The following is a 23161-nucleotide window of genomic DNA, read 5'->3' as shown; positions in this document are numbered from 1 at the left end:
GGGAGCCCCGTTCGCCCAGGGCCACACCTTGGCAGAGGGGGCTGGCCCTGTTCAGCATCTGGAGGTGCTTTATGAACACTGATCCTCTCGTTTCTGAAATGTGCAAAGGCCCTGGGCATGCTTGCCATACCCATAAAGAGAAGCTTGTAATTACGATGAAGGTGCAAAGGAAAGACACGAGGACATGACCAGCAGGGGCAGGAGCAAGGGACACAGGGGACACCCCTGGGTGGGAGGCTGGCTGCCCCCTTGGAGATGCCCACTGGCCGCCTGCAGATGCTGGAGACAGGCCACCTGCACTGGAGATGGTCCATCTGTGCAGGGGAGTGGCAGGGGCCTGATTTTAAACTCTGCAGGAGCTACTGCAGTTTTAAGCCCTCATGTCACCTGAGATGCTCTCACAGGGGGTTGCAGGCTTTCAGCAGCCCACCTGTTGCCAGAAGAGTGACCTGGACCCTCTGCCCATAATCCTCCCTGTCTCCTGCGTGGACGCCAACCTGTGCAACTGCAGCAGACGTGTCTCCTCAGCTTTAGCATAATCATGAGTGGACACCAGCCCTGGAGGTCAGCGCCCCCAATGTGGGAGGCACCTGGGGCCTTTCGAATTAAGCAAATTCAGAATCAACTGACTGACTAATAACCTCAGGTGGGCCAGGGGCCGCCTTTCTTCAGGGGCTAAATGTCACATCCTGGGAGTCTCTGTATGTCATTGGCAACACATCTCTCCCCAGCTGGAAGCGTCTCCCACTCTTGGTTTCTTGTCTGGTTCTGGTCTCGTGATTCAATTGTCATTCCCTCAGTGTGGGCTTGCAGTGGACAGAATCTGTGACGGTCCAATGGGCAGGGACCCTCTGAGATTATCTGCTCATTGCCTTGCCCATTTCACAGCAAACAGCATTGAGGCCAAGGAGAGGAAAACACACGGTAAGTCAGGGCTGGGGCCAGTCCTGACCTGTGTGCCTGGGTCGCCACCCCTGCCACATGTATGTGGATGAAAGGACAGCTGGGACCCCATCATACATGCTGTGGCGACTTCAGTCCACTGGCAGCCTGGGGAACGGGGAGCCCTTCCTGCAGGGCTGGTGCCTACAGTGCCCAGGTCCTGGTTGAGAACAAAGCCACCACTGGCCCATAGGTCACCCCCAGAGATGTCCCCATGCAGGTCTCATCTCAGCCTCTTGAGGCTTCTGGGGGACATGGGAGGCTCAGGCAGGGAGAGTCGCTTTTAAGGGAGGGAAACTGAGGCCCAGTGAGGGAACATGACCACTGGGATGGGCAGAGGGCCTAGAACTCCAGGATCCCAGACCAGGCTCTTTGAACTGGATAGAGAACCTGTTTATCTGTCAAGTTGGGGTAAGAAGGAACAGGGAATCACGGCTGCCAGGACCCCAGGGGACGGGCTGCCCTCTTCCTTCAGCCCTGAGGGATGATCCTGAGGGGGTCAGGGTGGCTCCTTGCCCTTTAGTGTCCTCCTGGACATATTTCAGAATACCCTGCATTCCATGTGTGTCGACTGACACTGATTCTGCCAGCACAGCTTCACCCACCCTTTTCTCCTCCCGATCACCCCCAGGCCTTCCCTTCGACACCGGCCTCCCCGAGCCATCCCTGCTGTGCTCTTTCTTCTGAGCACTCCCGATGCCTGCCCTGGCCGGGCCTTCACCCGTCCTGCCACAAATGCTTGGGTGTGAGCAGTGGGCACACATGGGACCCTGGAGGGGACTGGGCCCTCGAGAAGCAGGGATCCCCACCCAAGCCCCAGACTGGCCTGGACCACCCACCTGGCCCCACTAGACTTGGGCACTCTCCAGGGGAAGGTGAGAATTCTGGGTCCCTGGAGACCAACAGCAGCCACCAGCCAGAAACCTTGCCATTCCCCACGAGGCCTGGCACAGACGTGGGGCCCACATTCCTACAGAAGGCCTCCCATTCCTTCCTTTGTGGGGTGCAGGCAGCCTCTTACCTTTGGGGTGAGGTACTTGGTCATAATTTCCTTCCCTTTTTCTCCCAGTTTTTCATCTGGAGTAACTTCATATTCTGCCTAAAACAGAAGAAGGCAAAGAACAATAATAGATTTGCTCGAGCCTTTTGTAGTTAGAGGCCCCTGGAGAAGATGCCCTGGAGGTAAACTGACCAATCCTCTCCTTCTACCAGGCAGGGCGCTGAGGCCCAGAGAGGGGAGACCTGGCCAAGGGCCCTGCCATCCAGCCTACTTTGCAACATCCACGGGCATGTGCTTAGAATAGCGGTTCTCCCCTTGGGCTGAATGTTAGAATCACGGGGGAGCAAACACTGGTGCTCAGGCCCCCTCCCCACCCCAACTGAGTCAGACCCTCTGGTCATGAGAGCTAGGCATCCGGGCAGCTGGGGTTGAGAACCACTGACTTTGGTAAATCAAAGGAAGGAAGCCATTGAAAAATAACAAGCTACCAAACCAGAAGGCCCCCACCAGTAGGCTGCCTTAGGTCACTCAGACCTTACAAGCTGTGTGACCTTGGTCATTCTCCTTAACCTCTACAAAATACAGACAGAAAAAGCACATAATAAATACTCCACGATGGTTGCCATTATTATCACCATTGTTAGTACACCTTGCAAGAGAATACAAACATATAGGTACCTTACCTTTTACAGCTTTACCTTTTAGTTTATAAAGTGAACACAGATTTCTCAAATGCTCTTATCTGAACCTCAAGAACCCTACCATTATGACCTGCATCCACACATGCCCAGGGTCATTTGGGGGAAGTGGTGGGGCTCCAAGCCCACAGCTCTTTCTCAACAACACCACGGAATTTAGGACTCCTGGTTGCTGGCCACACCAGTGGGACCGAGCTCTAAAGAAGTGAGGCCTTCCTTATAAGCCATCTGAAAGATGGACCTTTTTATTGCTTTGACCAAAGAGGGCTCCTTCACTCACATCTGATGCACTGTCAAGTGGATAACAGGCCTCACGTTAATGAGAAAGAAGGCTGGATAAGCTTGCCTTTCTTATTTAGACAAGGGACCTAATTGCAAATTGTTTATACCATTTCAAACTCCACCACTCAAGGCTTTGTTAGCCTCAGTCCAAAAGCACAGCTATTTCAAAAGAGACAGAGGAAATGACATCAACACAGATGGACTGAAACTCTCCCCAGCCACCTCACTGTGAATTAGACGCCCCAGCTCTCTTGGCCCCGTTCAAGGCAATCTGTCAACCCAGTGTCTAGGGTCCAGTTTCTCCCCAGGCTAGCCCAGGAGACCCTCCCAGAAAAGGGGAACGGCAGACCGCCGTTGGAATGCCCACAGATGCAGCCAAGTGCATTTCCATCCAAAGTGTTCCTGGTACTATTATTTCTCCTCTAATGGAGAATCAAGATTCAACAATTTTCTCCAAGGAAGGAACACTCATGCTACAATCATTTGACTCAGAGGCTGTGGGTTAGTGGTTCTGGGAAGAATCTAACCCCTTTACAGAGCTGGACACTGAGGCTCAGAGAAGTGAAGGACTGGCCCAAGGTCACACAGATGGTTGTGGCAGAGCCAGGAAAGGAGCAAGGGCCTCCTGACCTCCATGGGGCCACCAACCTCAGAACCTCTTCTCCAAAGGCCAGTGCCTCCTTACCTTAAGAACTATCATTCACAATAAGTTGATTTGATTGATGACTTCTTGGGACCATTTAAGGAGAGAAGGTAGCTCCTTCTTTTTGAGTTTTTCCTGTTATTTTCTCCCTCTTTGCCTAAAACTAACACATGTGTGCATACACTCACCACACAGTGTGGAGTAGGTACTAGGCTTACCCTACAAGACTGGCATTATTCCCAATTTACAGATGGAGAAACTGAGGCCCTGAGAGGCCAAGTAACCAGTTCAGATACAATGGGGCTATCAAGTGACAGGGCCAGGAGTTGCATCTCCACTGGGGTAAGGGTTCTGCAGCACAGCTGATCACCCTTTTTCCAGGGTGAGGAGAGATGCACCACGTGTCCTGCTGCCCTGGAAGACCCCCTAGTGGTCTGGCACCATGGGGATTTACCCAGATTGCTTTGCAAGGCCCAGGCCCCAGACAAATGGCTGACCACGTTTTGGGGTAACTCAATCCCATGCAGAACCCTGAATGTGCACTGTCCCAAAATACATCTGTAAAGGAGGCTCTATGTAACCAAATGGAGGCCTGAGGCTCATTAATCAGCCTCAATAACCAGCTGAAAATATTATTGCTCTGGGTACTAAAACCCACGTTAAAAAAATAACATGGCTTTCAGGTCAGCTGCCTCCCAGCAGAGGCCAGACTGGGCAGCTGGGCGCCACAGTTCCACAGGGCAGCAGCCGGGAGCACGCGGGGACAGGCGTTCCCGGCCCGGCATCAAAAGGCCTTTCTTTGAGAGTCCACGTCAGGTCACCACTTGAAGAGCATTTGTGTTGGGAGGCAGAAAACCAACAGAAGGCTTCCAGCTGGGCTTTCCACACTGATTAAGTCACCTGGAGTGACAGGCCATGTCTCCACAGTGACCCCCAAGAGGCCTGAGAGGTCTCCTGCAGAGAAGGCACCACAGTGGCTCGGCTGAGTGGGCAGACCCAGGCAGGTCCCACTCCCCGAGGCGGGGCACCACCTGGCAGCCCACTGCTGTGGGAACGGCCTCGCCCAGGTAGACAGCGAAAGCTGCTGAAATTGGTTTGAACCAGAAAACATCAGCAGCAAATAAGAGGTTGGGCCGACAGCCTAGACTTTTACGATTAAAGCTGTCTTGGGAAATGGCAGACAAAGGCCTCAATGAACAGAGAGGTAAGCCGCATGCAAGAGATGTCCCCCAACTTGACAGGGTGGTGGGCCTCATCCCCCCACCCAGAGGGGACACACACTCTCCTCTTGCTTAAGGCCCATTTGGAACCTCTTCCTGCCCAGAGCTCAACCCTGAGAGCCAGAGCACTAAGGGCACCTATGCCAATCCCCTCAGTTGGTATTTCTCTTCCCCAGATGTGTCCTGAGTGCCAACCGAGGGCTGCACCATTTAATGAGCCTTCCCTGTGCGCTGTGATTTATACCAAACACGGGAATGGCCCTTGGGGAGGAGATGCTACTCTAACACAAAGAGCAAAACACTACATTGAGTTTAAGGCAAGAAAAATTATTTATAGATCTGTGCCTGCCAAAGAGTATAAACATCTGTGTACATTCTAGTTTATAACCCTAATATTTCATTCTCTTGGCCTGCTCTAGTTGCATCATCAATCTCGGGAAAACACCAGTGAAAACATGTCCTCTCTATTAAAACACATTTCCCTCAGATGGTTTTTAAAAACATAAGACTGCAAACCAGTAAAAGGGGACCAGCCATGGTTTCAAAGAAGCCAGAGCTTAAAGAGCAGAGGTTTAAAGAGCAGAGTCAGAGCTGAATTCCACTTGGCCTGTGACAGACTTTAGAGGTCACCACCCTCTCCCGGGAGACCATCCCCTAGCCTGACAAGAAGATGAAGTCAGAGCTGCTATGAGGTCTTGCCACCTCCGGCTTCTGTAATTGCTGATGCGGCGAGCTTCCCCAGACTCCTCGCGGTAGGGGCCAGCGACACACCTGGTTGGCTGTGCTGTTCACCGCAGCCCTTAGTGGTAAAACGCCCAGCTGCACCCACAGGGCCGGGATTTCCATCCCTGCAGAGGCTCTCTCCACCCTGCCACAGGGCAGCTGAGAGTGCGGATGGGGCCACCCGCTGGTCCTCTCCCAGTCTGGATACCACGGGTGTCTGTGTCCCTTTTCTGAAGACCCAGCTCCTGAATGCTGGCCTCTCCCACCCGTTCCTGTCTGTCCCTGCAGGCCTAGAGGTGGCTGAGGCTCAGTTCTGCATCGGCCACTGCTGATGTCCCCAGCCTGCCTAGCACTTCCATCAGTGGCCCTGCACTCACACGTAGGTGGGCCATCTGTTTCCTGCCGGGACCCTGACGGCCACCCTGACAATCCTCCAGATGGCTGGGCACTCCCCTTGCCCCCTCTCTGCTCCCCAGCCAGAATGAAGGAGCACTGCAGGCGGGGGTGTCCCCCAGGTGCCCAGGATCCGAGGGGCCTGGGCAAAGCCTGTGTCCACCTCTGATCCCTGGCTGCCATCTGAGGGGCCTGGGCCAGGAAGGGGTTCACTGGACCCCATAGGGCAGCAGATGGGACAGAACAGAGAAAGGAGGGAGGGAGGAGCTGACCCCTGGCCATGTTGGGGTACAGACTGAGAGTGGTAGGGGTGACTCCAAGGTGAGCCGGGACCTCACTGACAGCACCACAGCCACCAGCTTGTGGAACACGGCCTGCTGGGCAACCGTGGAGAGGAAGGCGAGAAGGGCTGCCATGCCTCTCGGGTGAAGGGACACAGGTACCAGCAGCGGCCAGGGTCCCACGGCAGAGGGGCTGTGCTGTCACCTCCTGCTGGCCCTATCAGTTCTTCCCTGAGAGCCTCAGCCCTCAGTGGCCCTAGCCCCCTGCCACCACTGCCCCTGCACCACCCGGCTCCTTCCCTGCGTCCCCCAGCCCCCAGAACCGTGTCTCTGCCCTCACCCCTCACCGAGGCTCATATGGCCACCATGCAACCCTGATACTTTCAGCTCTACGTGCAAAGAATCCCAACCTAACTTAGTTCAGGCAAAACTGTAATCTCTTAGCTCCTGGAATCCAGGGATGGGTTGAACAGCCAAACTGTGGGGAGAATGGAAACGCAGCTGCGCCTAGAATGCCAGAACCAGTGACAAGAGCACATCTGGAAACCACTCTCGTGTGAGCGCATGTGTATGTGTGTGTGTGTGTGTGTGTGTGTGTGTGTGTGTGTGTGTGTTTGTACACACCTCATTCTCTCTCAGGGCTGACTGGCTTGCTCCAGTGGTAGGACACATAGCAGTCAATGGCACTCAGGTTTTTATATTACGGCTTCTCCACCAGAGGAAATTTTCCCTCACGGGCCTACAGTGGCTCATGGACTCATCCCTGCTCCAATGAACTGCGGTTTGGGGGTGAAATCAGCCTCAAAGACAGCCATTTTGTTTGGCAGGGCACCCAGGAGACTGGACAATCCCATAGACGTCCACTGTATGGGCCCATTTTATAAGTGGTACTTTTCCAAGATGAGCCTGCTCTCGGTAACTGTGAAGGTGTGTACAAGAAATGAAATATGCCTAAAAGGCACTAAGGGTGTCTATGTCCTTCTGGAAAATGATTACCTTCCCTCTTTTGGGAGACTAGAACAATGACAGGAAGACGAAGACAAATATTGGGTATGACTCATAAATAAGAGAAGCAGAATACTTAGTTCCCCTGGTGAGGCATATAAAATCATTTCACAGCAAAATTTCAGGATAACCAGGCATATCTAAAGCCAGGTGATAGCCCACTAATTTCAAGTGATTGTCTATAGTTCTGGGCTAATGAATGGGGCTTGGAGTGCCTTTTAGGCATATTTCATTTCTTGTAACCTCATATTCATATCAAATCTAGACAGAGCCTTGACTTAGGTCACTGACCTCATATATCCAGTCTCTAGGATGGAGACTTTTATAATCTTTGCTTGCTGCTGTTAATGCTCTTCAGAAGTCTCCTTCCGTACTGAATAGAGCTGACCTGTGTAACCATTATGGTATTAAGAATATAACAGTATGGAACCTCTGCGACTAGGTTATAACACACATCACAGCTTCAACCACAGGCTCTGGGGAAGTCCAGCCCGTGTTATGAGGTCACCAAGCAGTCCCATGGAGAGGTTCACGTGGAAAACAACTGAGGCCTCCAGCCAACAGCCAGCACCAACCTGCTGGCCACAGGCATGAGCCCGGAAGCAGATCAAGCCTTCAGGTGACCGCAGCCCAAGCCAACATTTTGATATAACCTGTTGAGAGGCCTTGAGCCAGTAGCACCTTGGTAAACCATTCCCAAATTCTTGACTCACAAAAACTATGAGATAATAAACACTTATTGTTGTTTCAAGCTACTCTATGTTGAGCTAATTTTCGTAAACAGCAACAGATAACAAATACTTAACAGGCATCTGAACTCATAGTATTGCTTACTTCATTAAAATTTTTTCTTTCTCTTTGAATCTTTCCTTTAATCAGAAAGCAAGCTCCATGAGGGCAGGAACTTACTTTCTCCTGCTCACTGTATGGTCTCCAACTGCTAGGGCAGAGCAGGACCCATTTATATCCTATAAATATGTGCTGAGTAAATCTGGTTAAGTATCTGCCAAACCTCCCCCAAGTCCAAAGAGCAGAGACCTGAACTTCGAGCCACACTAGATGTGGGGACAGGGGGCTTTCAGTGACCTGGGATGCCATCGGGACTTCCAGAAAACAGAATTACCTCAATCTCCAAGACCCTACTGGCCTGTGGAGGCTGACAGGAGCCCGGAACCCCTTCTGATCTCCTGACCACCTGGGCAAATCCTCCTTGACCTCCAGGAGCCAAATCTAGACAGAGCCTTGACTTAGGTCGCTGACTCCATTTCTCTGTGGGAGGGCAATGGGAGAGCCCTTCTCAGGCCCCTGCAAGTCCTCGAGAGCCAAGACTAAAGGCTGAATTACCCCTGCAGTCTGATGAATGATGCCCCCCAAACCACCCCATTTTAAAACAGCCACAGTCTTCTGCCTGACTTGAGAAACTCAGACCTTAGGACTGTGCATAGGAAAGAGAAAGCAGCCTTTCCGGGGGCCTGTGTCAGAGCCCAACGAGGACAGGTTATTTTTAATAAACTCCACTTGGTAGAAATTCAACATAGAGGTGGGAACAGCATGAATGGCGCTAGCTGAGCCAGGAGGCACTACGGCCATAGGCACCACCACCTCCTCCCTCCTCGGAGTCCCAGTCACGATGGAAGAAAAAAACATATTTCAGACAAGAATTACACCAGCCCTGGAAAACTCAATAACATCTTCATGCGTAAAAGAGGTGTTCCAAAAGCTGCTCATTTGACGTCAAGAAGGATGATGGAAAGGCCTCGCTGATTCCCAGAGATGCAGACAAAAACGCAAGGGGACAGAGTCAGCCTCTCGGGAGTGGTGGCCTCGTTAAGACGTATGTAGAGAGCATTTGTCACATCAACACAGGGAGCCGGACTCACGTTTCCTTTTCAAAACAAAAAGCTCTTGGTAAAGCTAAAGGGAAGTCTGCATGACCAGAGTGAAAATGGGCATCCATTGGATTTTTTTTTCTGCTTCTCAAACTGACTGTAAGCATCTAACAAGACACGTGGCTGGAAAATTCCACTGGCTCCTGGGTTTAGCCTTGCCCGCTGTGCCTCACCAACTCTGCAGACAGGTCCCAGAGCTGCGGACGCCTCGTCCTTTCCAAATGGGGAGCAGCCTTGGTCCAGGGCTCGGCCTTTGCTCCTCGTCTCTCCTCCAACTACATCCATCTCCTTGGGTAGCTCCTTCAGCCGTGGCTCTGAAGAGCTGCTGTCCGGTGACAACTTCCAATTTTCTTTCTCCAGCCCAGACCTTTTTCACAGACTCCAGACTTGAACACCCTCTCCCCTCAAGCATATCCTCGGGGACGTCTGAGAGATGCCTCCAGAGCAGCGTGCGTAAGATGGAGCTCCTGATCTTCCCGGAAAGGCGCCGCCCACGGCCTTACCCTTACTCCCTCCTTCCGTGTGCTCACGTTGACGTTCTGAAGCCATCTGTGACTCTTCTGTCTCCCCTACATGGCCTCGGGAAACACTGTTAACTCTGCCTTCCAAACATGCCCTGAATCCAGCCACTTCTCACCACTGCCAACTGCTTGCTCGCTGGCTTGTGCAACCATCAGCTCCCACCTGGACTGCCTATTGGAGCTGCCTACTCCCACCCCTGTCCCCTAAGGCCTGTTCCCAGCCCAGAAGCCAGAGGGCCCTTTAAACTGTCAGACCATGCCACAGCTCTGCCCAACTCCCTCCCGCGGCCCCCCCATTTCACCCCAGTTCTTTCATGGCACAAGGTCTTGCATGGTCGACTTCCGAGCCCCTCTGCCCCTGCTCCAGCCACAGACACCCCTGCCTGCAGGACTTCGCACTGGCTGTTGCCCTGCCTGCAAAGTTCCTCTACCACGTCCTCACCTGGTGAACTCCCTCGCCTCCTTCTAACTCTCAAAGGTCGCCATTTCAAAGACATCTCTGCTGGCCACCCTACTTAATATTATAACCAGCCTCTCCATTTCCATACTCCCAGCCCTCCTTAACCTGCTCCAGTCTTTTTTTTCCATCCCATTTATCCCCTTCTAACATTCTGTATTATTTACTAATTAGGCTTGTTGTTTATGGCCTAACTCTCCCTGGACAGAATGTAAACACCAAGAGAGCAAAGATCTTGGTCCTTTTTATTCACTGATTTATCCCAAGGGCCTAGAACTGTGCCTGGCAGAGAGTATTTTTGTTAAATGAATGAAAGACTATAAAGCAATGATTAGGAGCATGGGCCAGAGTCATGGCATTCTCCAACCCTAGGAGAGAGGAAACCAACACCTAGGGCCTGCCTGCTAAGGGCTGACCAGGCCAAGTGGGGCTGTGAATGCGCCAGAAGCCTGTGGGGAGGGCTGTGCTGGCGGCTTTGGATAATTCTTGGTCAACAGTCCCCAAGTCTGATGGCCACTCAAGTGGATCCCCCAAAATGTGTAATGGGCCAAACCTGCCAGTTCACATACAAGATGGACAACCAAATGCTCACCTAGCCTGGCTACTGGGGTGGGATTACCCCAGAATTACGGAGGCTTGCCTTCTTAGACTTCTGGACCTTGTTTGAAGAAATTCCAATCCGGCTCATGACGGGGCTGATGCATCAGTTTGCAAAAGGATTCATGGAAGGTCCACATTAAACAGTGAGCCCACCGCAGACCCTGGAAAGCCTGACCCAGGCTGGAAGAGCCCACCTCACCTCAGAGGCAGCATGGTGTGGGGCAAAGAGCACTGGACTGAGGCCGGGGACCTGGGTTCAGGCCCAGCTCCGCCACTCACTCTGATGCTGGCAAGTCACCAGCGCCCACTGAGCATGAATATTGAGCATCAACTTCCTGTCAGGTGCAGCATTGCGGGCTGAGGATTCAGGGACAATGAGCTATGGCTGTGTCCCCAGGGGACTTCTGGTGAGCAGAGGGGGTGGGGACGCATGGCTGCACTCACTGGGCACCTGTGATGTGCTGGACACTGCTCCCGGCAGTGGGGACTCGCCCTGGCTCTCAGCACCTCTACCTTCATGAGATACAACTACGGTCCCACTGAGAGACAAGGACGTGAGCCAGAGAGGGTTAAGCAGCTGCCCAAGGTCTCACCACCGGCACGGTCTGGGTGGTGTGGCTGGAGCCTGCATTCTCAGGCGATGCATGGCACAATAATGAAGCTCAGGTAGAGCAGAGGGCACAGCAGGAAGATGGAGTGGTTGGCAAGGGCTTCTGAGAACAGAGTACAGGAGGATGACAGGCATTTACCAGGCAGAGGGGACGTGGAGGGGGGCAGCATTTCAGGTAGCAAGAGTGAAGGAGCCAGGGCCGAGAAAATCCAACCAGCCTGGCAAGTCAGAGCCACCAGAAGCAGGTGGCAGGGCCAGAACACAGGGTTCAAGAGAGACCTAGGTGAAGGTCAAGGATGAAAGGGTAGGCGGGGGAGATTTGAAAAATGCCAGTGGCCAGTCAACTGGTAGTAAGCACCCCTAGTGCCAAACTGTGGTCTTCAAGGACCATTTCCCAGTGAAAGAAACCAAGGCTCCTTGGAGAAATGAGGGACTCTAGGTGTAGGGCAGGAAACATACAAGATGAGCCCAGGACATCTCATCGTACCAGATAGCTAGGAGGTTGCCAGTGACTGTGGGGTCCTCTCAAGGGCTCTGAAGGCAACCTGAAGGGCTCCCAGCACCCAACGCAGAGACCATGGACCATGGATGATGACTGCTTTGCATCCATGTTTCAATAAAAAACTATTTGGCTACTACTATTGGAGGATGCTAGGCAACCAATTCGTTACTTTGAAAGCATAAATACAGGGGAAGAATCAAGCAATTCCTCCATGTTTTACCACTGGGTAACCAAATGGCAATCAAAACGAAGTGCATCCCAGCCAGCAAATGAAGAAGGAATGACAGAATTAGGATGTTGCCATGTTGCAACCCCTAACTAATCAGCAGATTTATGCATTGACTATCAACGCATTTTTTAAATCTGTATTCAGAGTTTTGTTTTATTTTGATCCTCTTAGATAAGTTCTGGTTCACAGGCTCCACAATACTCTTCAGCCCATCTTGGTAGATCCAACTAAGGGTGTCTCTGACTTTTTTTAATTAATCAGTTGAGATCTACATCATCTTCTGGAGTCACTGGATCAAGGTCTGTTGTCTACATTTCTTATCTGCAACAGTCAAGCCAGTCCGTGTTCCTTGGCTTCCCGTTAGATTACCGAGATCCTCTTGTTTGGAAAGACAGCTGGAGCCCCAAGCGGGAGGCCTACTCTGTTTTCATCATGTCCGGTGTAAGCCCTGGTACCTATTGCTCTGTCTTGGATCTCACTCATCTTAAGTGGTCCCAAGTCACCTCTTGCTATTTTCTTGCAAGGATTCGACCTGCACATGCACAGAGCCACTTCCAACTCGTAGGCAGACGTTTTTACACAGGGTGTAGGGCCGATCTCTTTGAAACATGTTTTCCCCATATTTCTTCAGTGACTGAACAGGATGTGATGTTTGTCACAAATAATGTGTACAGAATGGATCTGTGGTAGTTCCGGTTGCTGCAGAGTAGGCACCCTGGCTGAGGTCATGTGTCGAATGGAAAGACTCGGTCTGCTCTGATCCTCCCACGGGGGGATGCCAATGGCCTTGACCGTGCCCACCACCCCCTGCCCTTGGCCCACCTTTGCCAATGCTGCTGCCATCCCTAAGCGAAAAACAAGCGGATATGATATATTACATGTCACCTGACAGAAGACCATGAAACCGCTTATAAAGTTCGTTCCCCCACCCCAAATGGACAGTGAATCTGCTCACATCTCTAGATTCAATGAGCAATTTACAATACTGAGGAAACTATTAAATGACACAAGGCAGTGAGAGAGCAGAATTTAGACCATGGGACCCTTTTCTGGGTGAACAAAGATGGTTATAAACTGTCAAAACATGCATTTATGAAAAGTATGAGACAATCAGAAATTTCAACACTATTATTTGATGATACAAAAAAATTACCTTTTTTTTAGCTGTGGCTATTTTTTTGTGTTAAAGAGTTGTTATTTAGAGATTTATACTCAAGTGTTCAGAGATGAAGTAATATATGTGAGATCTGCTATAAAATGCTACCGAGGAGAGGATGTGGGTGAAACAAGACTGGCTGTGAGTTCATTATTGCTGAAGCAGGGTGAAGTGGGGGTCATTATACTATTATATGATAATTATACTATTATATTATACTATTCTGTCTACTTTTACTTTTTACAGTTTGAAATTTTCCATAATAAAAAGTTATGAAAATACTAGATCCCACCCCCAGAGATTCAAATTAGTGAGTCTGGGCTTCAGCACACGCATTGATATTTTTTTAAGGCTCCCCAGGTGTTTCTACTGTTCGGCCAAGGTTGAGAACTATTGTAATTATTTCAATGAGACACTGAGAGCCTGCGCTGAGACCAAGACAGAGGTCATGGCTGGTCTCAGAGAGGTCAAGGGGCCAAGCACATGGCCTTGACTGGCTTAGGGAAGGGACGAGGGAGAGGGAGGAGATGAAGACATGCAAAAACCTTGGCCTGGGGGACTGTGCAGTGCCAGTCATTGCAATAGGGAGCACATCGGGGCTGGTTGTTTTGGGGTTCTGGGGTACTTTTTATTATGGTCATTTGAGGGGGCCCCTGTAACTTCCGGTGGACGTTTTCAGTGGGCAGTGTGGCTTGTAGATCTAAAAATTAACACTGAGACCCTGAGGCAGACACAGGAACTCAGGCCCCACAGGGCTGACCTCCAGAGACTGAGGTCCAGATGGCTGTAGCCAGGGATGGCATTAGAGCCTCCAGAGAACTAGCATCTTGGCCCCCAGCCATGGGAAGGGGGACCTGGATGACCCCACTCCTTTCATGACTGGCCTCCACTCCTTGACTCCCCACTCCTTGTCCACCTTTTCTGAATAGACACCCAAAGGGGAGTCAGCCAGGTGGAGGTGCTGTGCCCTCCTGAGCAGCTGCTGTGCCTTCCTGAGCGAGTGCTGATGAATTCCTGCGTATTCCTACACCATGTCCTGAAAGCCCACACAGGTCGATCAGCACGTACTAAGCAGATGAATGACCAGTACCTCTGAAGGAAGAAGCCATGGTGCCAAGCATGGCTGTGCATGCCAGCAGCCAGCGAGCCAGCAGCTGTCAGATTGGCTTGAAACGGCCAACAAATGTTTATTCCACACACATTTACCGAATGCCTATATCTGCTGGGCACCGTGCTAGGCAGGGGTGAACTGGAGGCCTAGGGTCCTGGCCTCAGGAGGCTTGCGTTCTAGTGGGGAAACAGCCAGTAAATAAGTCCAGAAACACAAGCTTTGGAATTTTAGAAAATGGGTTCTCAGCTAGGGGAGGGGGTCATGGAATCCAAGAACTACCTTGAGGTGTTGGGAAAACTGCTCAACTTCCCAGGCACTACCCTGCATGATAACCCAGGATTCCAGAACCAAAGAACTGTTGGGGCCTCACTTTAAAGTAGCAGCAACCAAGGCCCAGTGAGGGAGGTGGCCCTCCCACGGGTGCCCAGCAGGTGTAGACCTGGGGACAAGTTTGTACTCTCAAAGTCTGCACTGTAAGTTTCTCGAGCAACAGTTTTACCTTTATCCTTCTAAACTACGTGGTCCATATTTTCCTTTGGGCAAAAGTGGTTGCTGACCACAGAGGACCAGAGTCCCCCCAGCCCCCACCCCAGATGGGAGCAAGGACTTACCACTGAGTCTAGGAACTGAATGTAACACTCCAGCCCAGGTTTGGTTTCACAGAACTGCCGAAAAAGCAGCCTCCCAATTGGCTGCTTGTCACATAAACTGCAGTAATCTCTGTCTGGAGACAAGAAAAGAAAAATGTGTTGAGACGCAGGAGAGGGCCAGGCAGGGTCACCCAATCAGTCCCCGCCCGGATCCAGAGCCCCAGATGGATGGAGCAAGATGAAGCAAACTCTCAGGACCCCTTCTGTATGTCCAGGCTCTGCAGGCTCAGAGGGGCAAGGTCGGGGTAGAGGAAGGCGCCGGTGAGGGCCCAGCCTCTCCTCCCCGGCCCACGCCCCTGTGGCTGCCCTTAATTCTGTATGGAGGTGCCAGCAGTTCTGGGGACTATGACTCTGCCCCTGGACGGCCAATCAGTACATCACATTCCCTCATTTCAGTGACTGGATAAGGGTGGCAGGCATGTAGTTCAAGCCAGTTGCAATCAGAATGAACCACAGACTTTGCCTCTCTCTTCTGGCTGCTGGGGTGCAGGGTGTGAGGCCAGGGGCAGTGGTCTTGACACTCCAAGGGAAGCCGCTGTGAGCATAAGGCTGACACACAGAGGAGGTCAGAGCTGGGAAAATTACAAGTGGAGTTGGTGCCCTGGTGATGTCATGAATCTCTGGATCAAACCATGCCTGCAACCCAAACCACATCTGAAAAGCTCATTTAAGAGCTTTGTTTAGGGCAGTTTGAAAAGATTTTAAAATTATTTATAATTCAAACCATTCTAATGAATAGAGTAAAAAAGAAATTTCATTTTGCCCAAAGGGAGCAAAGCCCAGTCTTAGGAGGCTTCAGATTATGAAAACCCTGCATTTTCCAGCTGAGGAGCTAGAGGCATGGAAACAGGAAGTGACCAGCCCTCAGCTACTCAGTAGTGAAAAGAGTTCTAAAGAGGAAATGCAATGCAAGACTCTAAGCCTGGAAACCAGGGTTCTAGCTGATGAGTTGCTATGTGACTTCAGCAATTCATTTGCCCTCACTGGGCCTGTCTTCCTCTGAAAACTGAAGCTGCAGGTTGGAGGTAAGATGGGAGGTCCCTTCTGGCTCTTCTGGCAATGATGTTCAAACCCCTGCAGGAAGTTTCTCTGGTGAGAAAGCTAGTCAACAGACCAACTGAGACAAGTTGCCTTGTACCCTCTCAAGCTCTGAACATCGGCCCTTTGATTCTGCAGCTGCACCGGGAATGGTCAGGTGACTTCACGGGAAACCAGGAAGTGGGTGAGTTAGACCTCACTTAGGAGAGCTCCCTGGATAGGAAGGACTATATCCTTGCTGAATGCAGAGGGGGAGCAAGGACAATCATCCCCTTAGAAAGAATTTCTCTGGAGTTATGGAACACAACAAGGAGATAAGAACACAACCATCATGCCAACTCACTTTCATACCCAAAGAGTTTATCCACAGAAGGTAAAGCTTATAGGGAGCATAGTGGCTGTGGGTTTGGGCTCTGGAGCTAAACCACCTGGATTCAAATTCCAGCCTCACCACTCACTGCCTGCATGCCTTAGGGCAAGCGACTTAACACTTTTATTCCTCAGTTTTCTCATCTATAAATTGGGCACAGTAATCATACCTATCTTCTGGGTCATAAGGCTTAAATAAGATAAGGCACAGAAAAGACTCAGACCAGAGCCCGGCACATAGGAAATGCTTAATAAACACCACGGATTATCATCATGAATCTGGGGTTTTTGGTCTGTTCCATCTCCCTTCCTTCAAGGAACCTCCTTTCCCTGAGTCCATAACAATCCAGTCCAAGGTCCTAAGGGAGCCTACTGCTCCTGACCTCAGGAATTGGCATGTGACTTCAGTCCTAGCCATCTGGAGTCCTTGCCTCCCAGCCACAACACAGGGTCAAGGATGGGCACACGACTCAGTCCTAGACAATAAGAGGTCTCTGTTTCTGCCAGTTATAGGTTCAGAGACTGACGTGGCTCAGTTCTAGCCAGTCAGAACCCTCAGTCTCTTGGCAATAGTGACAGGTTCAGGGCACATGACTGAGTGGGACCTGGAGTCCTTCCGGGGTTTCTGCTAGAACTTTTGCAAAAGATACTTGCTCCTCTCTGGGGCAGCAAGGCCTTAGGACCCATCAACCAAGAGCCGCCACAACTGTCTCCCACTAGTCAGCATGATTCTGGACGCGTGATGCAGGCAAGGTGGAGCTGCGTGGGGAAGAGGAGAGAAACCCAGCACTGTGAATGTCCCAGGAGCCCCTGGAGCCGAAGCCAGCCTGGTGCCTGCACCTTTCCTTACCTAACAGAGTCTTAGCTTAAAAGCGAGTTGGTGTTGGGTTTTCATCTCTTGCAACAAAAAGAGCAAGTGACCAGGTGTACAGACTAGTTTTACAGCCCACTTCTTTCATGGGTAAACTGCCTGAAGGCAGGACTCCTGTGTCTGTAGGAATTTACCAGTTCTCACTGTAGTGTGTATAAAAAGGTGCTCAAAAACTTCTCATTCTCTCCTGGATAAGCTACCTACCAAGTCTCCCTCGTGGCCCCCTCCTCCAACAGTCTAGGGGCTGAAACTAGCCTAGGACGATTGCATTAACTAGCTTTCCATGCATGGATGGTTCACACACAGCCACTCCGACAAACATTTAACCCACCTCAGAGTGTGCAATGCTTGGTGGGGCGGGGGATGGGATGAGGTCTCAGCTCTCAGAGAGCTTGGATTCTGTTGCAAAGGGGGTGGCGGGTGGATGAGCAGACAGGATCCCAAGTGACAGCAATAAAACGTCAAATTAGATGAGTGTTACCATCGGCCCCAGTAGGGAATCCGGGGAGGAGGGAGCCAAATCAGGTGACAGGTCCGTGGCTTGCACCTGTTAGCAGGACGCCCTGCAGACACAACCTGCATTCTCGCTGCCTCCCACTCAACCTGATCCCCAAGGTGAGGAAAACAAACGTTCCCATCCTTTCCCAATCAGCTGGACCTCCCCAGCACAAGCCCAGAGTGACAGCAAATTACCCTGTGTCAAACTCCAGTTTTATTTAGTTATGGCAAAGAGTGCTGCAGCCCTTCTGTGATTTGAGCAAGGCACCCCTCCCCATTTCCAAAAACAATTATGGGATTGCATGTACCATATTGTGACTCCTTAAGGGTTCATCTGACAGGATTTTCTCTCTCCATATGGCGTTTGCTGTCAGTATGGAAACAAGGCTCTTATAAACTCACAGCACAGTAAACACCATGTGATTCCAACACAAGCTGTCAGGATCTCAGTTCCGGGCTTCTCCCAGCTGTACAGAGGATCCCAGGCAAGAAAGGCACTTGTCGGAAGCCCAGGGAAAAAATAAAAGGACCAGAAATCATCTCCTTGGACTCCTTTCTCAGCCTTAAAAGAAGATGAACGGGCTGATCTTCTGAGGCACCACCACCAGCAACAACAACAAAATTCAAGTGCAATGTTTGCAGTTCCTTTAGAAATTTAAAACGAGGCCATAGAAGGGAGAACATGAATTTGGGGATTGATCAGGGTGACAGGAGGAGGTGCAAGTCGTCAGGAGCAGACCCGAGATGAGGGTCAGTTCTGCAGTCAGCCGACGCTGAAGTTGGAAGTATGAGGAGGTCACGGTACATCTTATCTCCCAGGCAGATCCTTCCTGATCCATTTCTACAGAAGTCAGCCATGCTGTTGAAATCCCGGCCCCTTCTCCCAAGCATGGAATGTTGGGACTGGTGGGGGAGATGCATTCAGGACAGAGGGACAGAGCCATTCCTCCCCATCTCTGAATCTCTCTCTCTCAGGCTGGGAGAGCCCTGGGATGCTGCGCACACGGGCATGCACGCACTGCACACACATGCGTGCACACACACTGCACACATCAGCTCTTCTAGAACATGAAAATCCAGCATTGGGCCACATGCCTCATTGTTTTTCCCTCCAAGCCAGAAAGAGGCTGTCAGGAGGTAAGTTACAAAGGGGCATAGGGCTCCCCTGCCCTAAAGTGTCCACCGATCATATATAATCATGCTAGTTTTATTGTTTTGGGTCCTTCATTCAACAAACTGTCTTCCAAGGTTTTTTGCTTTCTGATACTAGAAGGTTCCTTCAACTTTAAGACTCTCTCCTTGAATTAAACACCTGGAGGTGTGTGGATGGGTAGATGGGAGGAAACACACCTTGTACCCACTGGCAGGTTACTAATTCAGTAACAGACATGGAGTTTGCAGCTGGCAGTCAGCTGAGACCAGGGAGAGGGGTGTGGTCGCTGTGATGTGACGTTTGGCCTAGGCTGCAGTAATAAAAGTCTGGAGACATGACATGCCCAGAGGAAGGTGATGGAAAAGGGGAAGGGTCCATAGGCCCATACTAAGCTGGAGGACACTGTCTTGTGCCTTTAATCAAAGAGCAGAGTGACCCAGGGAGGGGCTGGGGCCCGCTGTATACAGAGGAGTGTGCTAGGAGCGTGCTAGGAGATAAGATACTAGAAAGGTAGGCAGGGCTCAGGAAACGACTGGCCTCTGGGGCCAATGAGATTAGAATGGATTCAGAGTCCCATTGGGGATCCATGGTTTTGATCATTTCAAGTACAGTCCATAGAAAGGTGGATGAAAATGGGGTGGGGAGCAGGGAGTGAGACCCTTACAGAGGAGGTCACCTGCTTGGGAGCCACTGCTGTCTGTGGTTAAAGCCCCAGCAGGAAGTGCATGGCCCCTGCAGTTGGGACCCTGCTTTGGTACGGAGCTGCACTGAATTGGCTTTAAGACAACCACATGTATTTTTTTCCTCAAGGGCTTGACACCTCCTAAGCCTGCCCATGGCTAGGAAGACAGTACGGCCACCTTCCTGAAACACTGAATGGAATTTCAGCACTGCCTTCAGACAGAAGAACTATTTGTACCCACAGACAGGCCCTTTAGCAAGTTGACAGACACTTGCTGAGCCCCTGCTGGGCACTGCACCGTACGCCCCGTTGGAGGCACCTCTTAAAGCAGATGAGGCACCAGGTCTTCGTTCGTCCTGAGTAGCTTGCTTACTAGCTGAGCAGGGGGGCGGCCGTGAAGAGCGCCACCTAACAATGTCCATGGAACAAAATGACAAAAAGCGGGACTGTTGGGACTGTCTAGGAAGGCATCTCCGCTTTCCTGGCACAGAGCACTTTCATGAAGATGTGTCAGTGTCGGGGTGGCACCCATGGGAGAGCTCTCTGAAGCAAGGGAATGGGAGGGACGGGGTCACCAAAGGCCATTCCCCCAGGGGCCGTGAGCTCGGCAAGAAGAAGAGAAGGTCAAAGCCAGAGAAGTGAGGCCAGGGTCAAGAGGAGGGGCAAGAAGAAGCCACAGTGGGGAGGTAAAGCCCCAGGGGAGAAGTCAGTTGGCCACGGGGGCCATGGCCAAGCAAGGGGCAAGGTGTGGCCAGACAAGAATTCAGGGCTCAGTCTGTGACCACTGTGGAGCACCAGTGAGTAGACCTTCAAGAATGGCTTGAGGTATAAGAAGGTTCCTCAAAAAATCATACACAGAACTAACATGATCCAGCATCCCACTTCCCAAAATAATCTGAGTGAGAATTTTAGAGATATCTGCACCCTGTGTTCACTGTGACAGGTGAACACTATATCCAAGATGTGGAAAGAAGCTAAATATCCACTGACCAATAAATGGATCTTAAAATGTGGTACATAACATAATGGAATACTATTCAGCCTTAAAAAGGGAGGAAATCCTGCCACACGTGACAACATGGATGAACTTCAGGGACGTTATGCTCAGTGAAACAATCCCATCACAGTAGGCCAAATACTGCATGATTCCACTTATGTGAAGTACCTAAAATAGTCAAACTCATAGAAACAGAGAGTAAAATGTTGGTTACCAGGGATTGGGAGAGGGGGAAATGGGGAGTTGTTGTTTAATGGGTATAAAGTTTCAATTACACAAGATGAATAGTTCTAGAGCTCTGCTGTACAACATTGTGCCTATAACAATACTACATTGTGCACCAACAATTTTATTAAGAGGGTAGATCTCATGTTAATGTTCTTAAACAGTAACTTTTAAAAAAGAGAATAGCTTCTAAAAAATGGACCAAAAATGGCAGGTTGCCTGGGGCTGGGAGGTGAGGCACGAAGGGACAGGAATCAGAACACAGTGTTACCTGAGGGAGTCAGCAAGTGACTTTACTTGGCAAGGAGTGTAACTGTCTGAGAATATACACACAAGCACGCACATGCACATGAATTTGCGACAAACCTGTCCTGAAGTCTAGGCGCAGCTGTGTCCCTTCCAATTCTCCTCAGGGGAGCGTGACACTTTCCAAGCGGTCGGCCAACAGAGGGCGCAACGAGACAAGGGGCCTCGTCCCCACCACCACCGCCTGGTGTCGTGTGGGTGCCTTGCTGAGAGCCTCCCCTTGTCTCCTCGCCTGCTCTCATGAGCTGCTGAGGTCAGTGCTATAGGCTGAAGGTGTCCCCCGGCAAATTCATATGTAGAAACCCGAGTCCAATGTGATGCCATCTGGACGTGGGCCTTTGGGAGGGGATTCGGTCATGAGGGTGGAGCCCTCATGAATGGGATTAGTGCCCTTATAAAAGGGACCCCAGAGAGCTCCCTCACCCCTTCTGCCACATGAGGACACAGTGAGAAGACGGTCATTTATGAATCAGCATGCAGGCCCTCACCAGACACCAAATCTGCCAGCACCTTGATTTTAGATTCTCAGCCTCCAGCACTGTGAGCAATTCCTATTGTTTATAATCCGCCCTGTCTGTAGTATTGTTTAGCAGCCCGAATGGACTAATTAGCTATACAGCCTTGGGCAAGTCCCTTCACCTGAGGCCCAGCTGCTGCACGTGTCACACGGACAATCAGAGTTCGCCTGTTGGGACCAAGTAAGGCCAAAGCCACCCCTCCTGCGGCGAGCCAGTCCCCTCCAAGCTCTGCAGGGCAGGGGCAGGTTCTGCCGGCCCTTCTCTCCCTCCACAGAGCCTCCTTCTCAGAGAGAAGCCACATGTGTCCCCACAGCACAGGCCGAGGTTAAAATCTCACAGTCCACAGTCAATTCCTCCAAGACTCATAACCCCTAGAGGACTCAGGAATAGGAATGATATTGATAGTGAAGATAAATAAATGCTGTCACTGTTTTCATACTTTTCCAGTGACATGAAATGGAAACATACTTTCTTAATTAAGAGCCTGTGGTATGTGGACACTTGGAGGGCAACCAGATTTTCCCAACTGAAGGCCAGTGTCCAGGCAAGGAGGACATGACGACTCTCCTCGGATGGCACAGCCCAGGGGAAGGGGCTGCCACCCTCCCTGCCCAGCTCGGAGGGCTGGCATCGATCCCCGGCAGAGGGGGCGGGCAGAAGTCCCAGCTGGGCTGGGGGGTGTCCATGACTGAAACCTGCTTGTGACTGTTTTCATTGTTGCCCCAGGCACTCCTTGAACTTGGGCCAATGAAAATGCACGTTCCATTTCAGAATTAAAAGCAAGAAACATGGCTTCCTGAGGAAATGGAAACGCTAACACCGGAGCCCTTGGAAATGAAACCACACATGTTTATGGTAAAAGGGGGGTAGGTGGGTGTCCAAAAGCAATTTCTGGAGCCATCTCTTTACCAGTTGGAGTTTTATATTATTTTGTTTTGTTTCACTTTACTTTATTTAGCATTGTTTTTCCACAAAAACAGGGGTTTTTGGTGGCTTTTTTTTTTTTTGGTACGACGGTGGTCCTGATAGGTTCTAAGGCAGTTTAGGAAAACAGACGTGAGGAGACTAGATGACAGAGGCCATAAGCCCCTCACCCTGCCATACTCCAGGTCTGAAACAATAAACAGAAAAGTGATTTGAAAACAGCTTTCTCTTAAAAATTCCTGCCAAAGCTGGAAAAAACAATCAGGCGTTTGCTCTGAGGAAAAAGCTCTCTGACGTTTGAAAGGCAAGATAGCATCATGGATAATGGCGATTTTTCACAGCCTACCTCTTGGAAGGAAAAAGAGAGGAAAAGGGAAACATTTGGTATTTGGCTAGCAACAGCTGAGGGGGTTCCTATTGCTTCAAGAAAGATGTTTTTATGTGAATTGAAAATGACATATGGCACATTACACAAACACACCCGAGCCAACCCCCATCTTCCCAGGCCTTTGTCCCCTCATTCATCCTGGGCTCCAGTTTTACTGAGAGTCTGAGAAAGTGCTGGGGGCTGAGCTGGACAGGACACAGAGTGTATGCTGTCCCCACAGGGCCCTCTGGGAAAAAATGGGGCCCCAGAGTCAAACAATGACCTCTCTCTTATTCTCCTC

At 50.9% G+C, this 23161-nt stretch overlaps 1 protein-coding gene across 7 annotated transcripts in view; it reads right to left on the bottom strand.

Moving 5' to 3' along the window:
• Positions 1 to 23161, bottom strand: part of GRK5 (G protein-coupled receptor kinase 5) — a 204280-nt gene that overhangs the window by 47142 nt on the left and 133977 nt on the right. For 6 of the 7 annotated variants that reach the window (XM_057506389.1, XM_057506386.1, XM_057506388.1 and 3 more), the window contains 2 exons: positions 14874 to 14986; positions 1964 to 2041 (listed from right to left, as the gene is read on the bottom strand). In XM_057506389.1, coding sequence (XP_057362372.1) covers positions 1964 to 1987 — 24 coding nt within the window. In that variant the 5' untranslated portion in view covers positions 1988 to 2041; positions 14874 to 14986. Of the gene's footprint in view, positions 1 to 1963; positions 2042 to 14873; positions 14987 to 23161 lie in introns of those variants that run through there. The other variant, XM_036899100.2, reaches the window with a different exon arrangement.

This window comes from Manis pentadactyla, chromosome 8 (genome assembly GCF_030020395.1).
Source record: "Manis pentadactyla isolate mManPen7 chromosome 8, mManPen7.hap1, whole genome shotgun sequence".
Classification (NCBI taxonomy): Eukaryota; Metazoa; Chordata; class Mammalia; order Pholidota; family Manidae; genus Manis; species Manis pentadactyla.
The sequence above is the reverse complement of the archived record's forward strand: the minus strand, read 5'-3'. Positions and strand labels throughout refer to the sequence as shown.